At 56.8% G+C, this 4,932-nt stretch overlaps 1 protein-coding gene across 1 annotated transcript; it reads right to left on the bottom strand.

Annotated features, from left to right (window-relative positions):
- Positions 1–3,066: 3,066 nt before the first annotated feature.
- On the bottom strand, positions 3,067–4,482 carry LOC119311930 (dof zinc finger protein DOF3.2-like). Its single transcript, XM_037587647.1, has one exon. The coding sequence runs from the start codon at positions 4,348–4,350 to the stop codon at positions 3,202–3,204; it is 1,149 nt and encodes a 382-aa protein (XP_037443544.1). The 5' UTR covers positions 4,351–4,482; the 3' UTR covers positions 3,067–3,201.
- Between the last annotated feature and the right edge of the window lie 450 nt (positions 4,483–4,932).

The raw sequence follows: 4,932 nt of genomic DNA, 5'->3' as shown, positions 1-4,932 counted from the left end.
AATTTATCCGGCTTGAAGAGCGGGGTGTTCGCAAAGTAATCGACATAGAGTAGGGTGTGGCCTCTCTCCCTGTTACGGTTCAGGTTGGGAGCACGGCCAGGGACTGACCCCTTGTACCGAGGAAGCTGCCGTTGAATTTGGTCGTGAACCACCAGTGCAGCCACCACAAGATCCTCATCTTCCGACGATGAATCGTCCGATGAACAAATAAAGTGGTGGAAGAAAAACTCATCACCACAGTCCATACCTTTGTGGGCAAAGTATCGAACACCTTGCGGTCGTGGTGGCAAAGTGGCCGGGATGATCACCTCGACGCAGGTGTGGTCGGCCGCCGGCTACTGGCCGCTCTGGAGCACTCGTCGGAAGCTGCCATGGCCGCCGTGGTACGTCGCCTGCGGTCGTATCTCCTTTGCCGCCGGCTACGACGGCGACGGCCAAACCTCCTCCGATCGACGGCCTAAACTACGGCGAAAGCGCAGGCGTGGTGGCAGCCTTTGGCTATGGACGGCCGGGAGCTGCGTGGAGAAGGCGGCCGGAGAATAGCGGCGGCGCCGTCGGTGGGGCGGGGCGGGGGAGGGGGATGGATGCGTTGGAATCGAATGGGACTACTTGTGTCCCAGACAGGCGGGCCAGGGGGGACAAGGGCGTGCGGCGAGCCCGTCTGCGCGATGTTCGTTTCATCCCAACGGCGCAAGTTTGGGCCGGGGATGGGTCGAAAAGGACGGATTTCGGACATTTGTCCGTTTGCGGCCGCGCTATTCATTCGTTCTACCCCAAACGGATGTATCCGGACATGATGGAATCGCGCGGTGGAGACGGCCTTAGTAATAAAAATACTACCGCATCGATCGCGTCTTTGATTCTTGGTACTAATCGCGTCGTTATTCACGGCGGCGGTAGCTAGCTCGTACTAGCTACTTTACCGATTCTTCCACCCAGGCCACTGAGGCATGACCGACAGCAAACTGGTGATCCAGCGCGCGAGGATCGGAGCAGAAACAAACAAACAAACAAACCCACCCTTCTTCCCTGAGACAGGATAAAGACTATGGGGTTTCTATTCTGGCACAGTAGAAGGAAAGCAGCGTGCTCCTCGATGCAGGCGATGGAGACGGAATATTTGCATGCGTGTTCCGAGGAGAGGACACGCACCTGCAAGACATTGCCATTGCCATGCATCTCTCCTTCCTTCCCTAGCTAAGCTAGCTACCCCTACCCCTAGCCACCTCTGCCGCTGCACCCTAGCTACTCTCTCTTGCTAGCCTGCGTGTGTGTCGCATGGTGCAGCACACTGTTGGTGGTGCTCGGCCAGGCGATGGACGGACGGATGGACGGATCGATGCATGCATGCATGCATGCATGTTGCGTGGGACGCAGCGACAAAAACAAAAGGGCGCTACTCCTACTCTCCGTCTCTCTCTCTCCACCAACCCAAGCCCAAGCAAACATAAGGCTGCACCGTGCAGGAGAGGAGCGGAGCCAGTGGTGGCAGCGGCGAGGACGAGAGCGAGCTCTCTCACTGGTTGGGCGCCGTGACGGGAGAATCGAATCCACCTGCCGGCGCCAGGCCACGCCGTATTGTGCGCGCACCTTCCGAAGGCTGCATGCATGCTCCCTCCCCTCTCCCTCCTCTCTCTCCACAGTGCTGATCGATCTGGTGAATGTACGTATCGGCCTGCTTTGGCGTGCCATCGCCATGCATGGCCTCTCTCTCTCTCTCCCCCTCTGCACGCTTGACTGCACCGGCGTAGTCTCGTGTCCCATATGGGAGGCTCCTCGTCTCATCTCATCTCATCTCATGTGCCTGCGTGCTCCGCTCCGGCCTGCCACTGCGCAGTCTATCTTCTCCTGTAAGGGAGAGCTTGATAAAGGCGAGGAGGAGACACGCAGCAGGGAGGTAAGGTTTGAACGAACGGGAATCATTCAAACAAAAAAGTTTGTGCAGCAGGCCTGACGTGCTCCCTGCCGGATGCCGGCCTCACACACAAACTTTGAACGAGCAGACGTATGCTCTTCGTCCATGTATGTATACGTACTTCATATATATGGTCCCGTTTAACTAGCGCGTATGTACACTCTCCATCATCGCACAATCATGCATCGTCTTTTTGGGATAAAGATGCCAGCTTCATGTGGTGCATGGACGATCCACGGATTGCCCAAATTTGTTAGCGAATGATGGGTATCTCTGCATCATGTCAAAATCATGTCAAATTTGCCCAAATTTGAGAAGCTTGCAATAGCAACCACTCCGTCTTAAAATGGAGACCAATACTGTGATTTTGTTAACCATATAGATACAAGCATGTATTGTCATAGATTATTGTTGTTAGTCTGAAGTTATATCTGAATAGTAGAGCGCGCAGGTGAATCTATGCCAGTATCTCCGATAACAGATAGTACCAAGGTACCATGCCGGAAATCTCTGGCTGCTCGATTTTTTCAGAACACTGGTGCCCAGCTAGGCATGAGCATTTTTTTCAACCATAGTGCTAGTCCAAATATTATGACAAACATGAATACCCCACAATTTACAGCAATAACCAACTCTACCATGTTTCCCATACACAAACAGTCGTCGGAGCGCCGATTGGAGTACATGCTGTCTGATTTCCAGACACAAGAATCAGCGAAGCATCAATGCCATGCCATGCATGGTCCAAAACCCAGATCAGGGGCGGTCCGGTACATGCCAGAAAGCAAACAGACGAGCTGATCCTTTTGCAGGAGTACTTGCTTGTGAGCTGCGACACCCAAACCTGTGTACCTTTGCATTTTTGGGACCAAAGTGAAGTAGTAATAGTTTGCAGACAAATAAGTATGTACACCAGGTTGCACGAAATGGAAATGTAACCTTACACAAACACACATTAATTCATCGACATTTTGAAACGAAACCGATCGATCGACATCTTCTTGAGCTACACCCCACCATAATTTGCCAGTAACCCTCCTGGCTTGAAGACTATACCACTATACCAGCACCACCAGTTACTACTCTTAATACTGATAAACCTAGCTACTAAGTAGACAGTAAACCCAAGTTACTCGTCACGTCACCCCCCGCTGATTGATTAACAAAAGGAAAACACAAGTAATAATTGAGAAGGAAACCACACGACGCTAGACTGAGCTGAGCTACGCTATTGCTGTCATCATGCATGTAACAGCCGGCCGGTCGACCGGCGTTGTCGAGGTCGATCATGGGAAGGCGCCGTTGAGGGTGGGCAAGTCCGGCCATGCCATCATCGACGCCGGGCCGCCGCTCCAGTACTGCATCTCCTGCGTGCCGAGCGACATGGTGGGTGGCTGCTGGTCCATCCCCACGGTGTGGCTGCTCTGCGCCGCCGAGACGGTCGACGCGGACGGCGGGAGGGAGCACATCGCCGTGCTGCAAGGGTAGGACGACGCCGGGGTGTCGTACGGGTGGGGGCGCCCGGCACCGCCGTTGCTCACCACCGCGTTCAGCTGGTCGCTGTAGTAGCTCGCCGCGAGTGAAGACGGCGACGGCGAAGACGAGGGCGGCTTGAGCTCCAGCGCTGACAGCAGGTTGTGGTGGCCCTGGCCCTGGCCCAGCCCCAGCGAGCCCATGCCGAGGTGCGAGTCGAGGTGCATTGGTGGCGGAGGCATGGTCGGCCGGTGCGTGGCCTGCGGCCACAGCGACGGCGACATGCCCGGCCCGCCGTTCGCCAACCCCGGCAGGACCTGGAGCTGCCCCATGGTGTCCAGCCCGAGAAGCCGGTGCATGTTGCTGCCGGCGTAGCCGGCCCTGGCGCTGTTGAGCAGCGCCATGAGCTGCGCGGTGGCGGTCTGCGGCGAGGAGGCCCAGGACATGCCGCCGCCCACGCCCATGCCGAGGCCGAGGGACGGCGCGGTGCCGACGCCCATGCCGAGCACGGACTTGCAGGAGGAGGGCTGCGCCTTGGCGACGGGCGCCGGCATGGGGCGCGGCTTGCGGCAGCCGCCGCCGATGGGGACGTTGCGGAGCGCGCCGCCCTTGGTCCAGTAGCGGCGGCACGTCTTGCAGAAGTGGCGCGGCTGGGTGAGGTTGTAGTTGTTGTAGTAGCAGAACTTGGTGTTGGAGGAGTTGCACCGGGGGCAGCGCAGCGGCGCCTGCTCCGGCCCCGGCGGGCCCTGCTGCCCTTGCTGCCCCTGCCCCTGCGGCGACGACGCGGCCGAGGGCGACCGCTGCGTGGAGGAGCGCGACGAGGTGGAGGAGGACGTGGGGGACGGGTTGGAGGAGATGGGCTGCAGCGCCATGGGGAGCGAGCCGTGGTGGTTCGCAGCGTTCCCGGCGCACTTGAGCTGCTGCTGCTCCATGGCCGTGCCTCCGAGGAGTTCTTGGATCATGGCGATGGAGGGCAAGCGAACACTCGATCGAGCTCAATGAAAAGGCTTCTTGGAGCAGAGGAAGGGCGAGCGAGCAAAGGTGGCGTGGTGGCTTTCAGGAGCTTTGCGGATCAGATCATGGGGGTTTGGGGGTGGGGTGGGGCAGTGGCACTGGGGTTGGGGCGGTTTATAAAGAGCGTGGGAGGGGAGGGGACTGATCCAGCCAGCGCTAGGGCTTAGCGGTTCTTTCTGTGCCTTTGTCTCTGTTCAGACCTCAGAGGCTTAGCTTTGTCTTGATTTATAGTAATTTACCTTGTACTAGTAGGAGTACAATTTTGTTGTCGGGTTGGAGCATCTGGATATTATTGTCTGAGGAATGTAGGTAGAGTGGGGGCTGGCTGGGCTGAGGCTCATTGGAATGATGAATGGTGGGGTTGCATAGTCTTGCACTGTCATGTTTATGGCCAAATGTCTGTCTCTGTGTTTCTATATAGTGCCATGTTAAACTCACCACGAAAATACTCAATTCCTTAGACCAGATCACTAACACATGCATGAGTGACGCACCTTTAGGGGAAGACGATCTTTTTTAGGTAAAAGCAC

Source organism: Triticum dicoccoides, chromosome 5B (genome assembly GCF_002162155.2).
Source record: "Triticum dicoccoides isolate Atlit2015 ecotype Zavitan chromosome 5B, WEW_v2.0, whole genome shotgun sequence".
NCBI lineage: Eukaryota > Viridiplantae > Streptophyta > Magnoliopsida > Poales > Poaceae > Triticum > Triticum dicoccoides.
The sequence above is the reverse complement of the archived record's forward strand: the minus strand, read 5'-3'. Positions and strand labels throughout refer to the sequence as shown.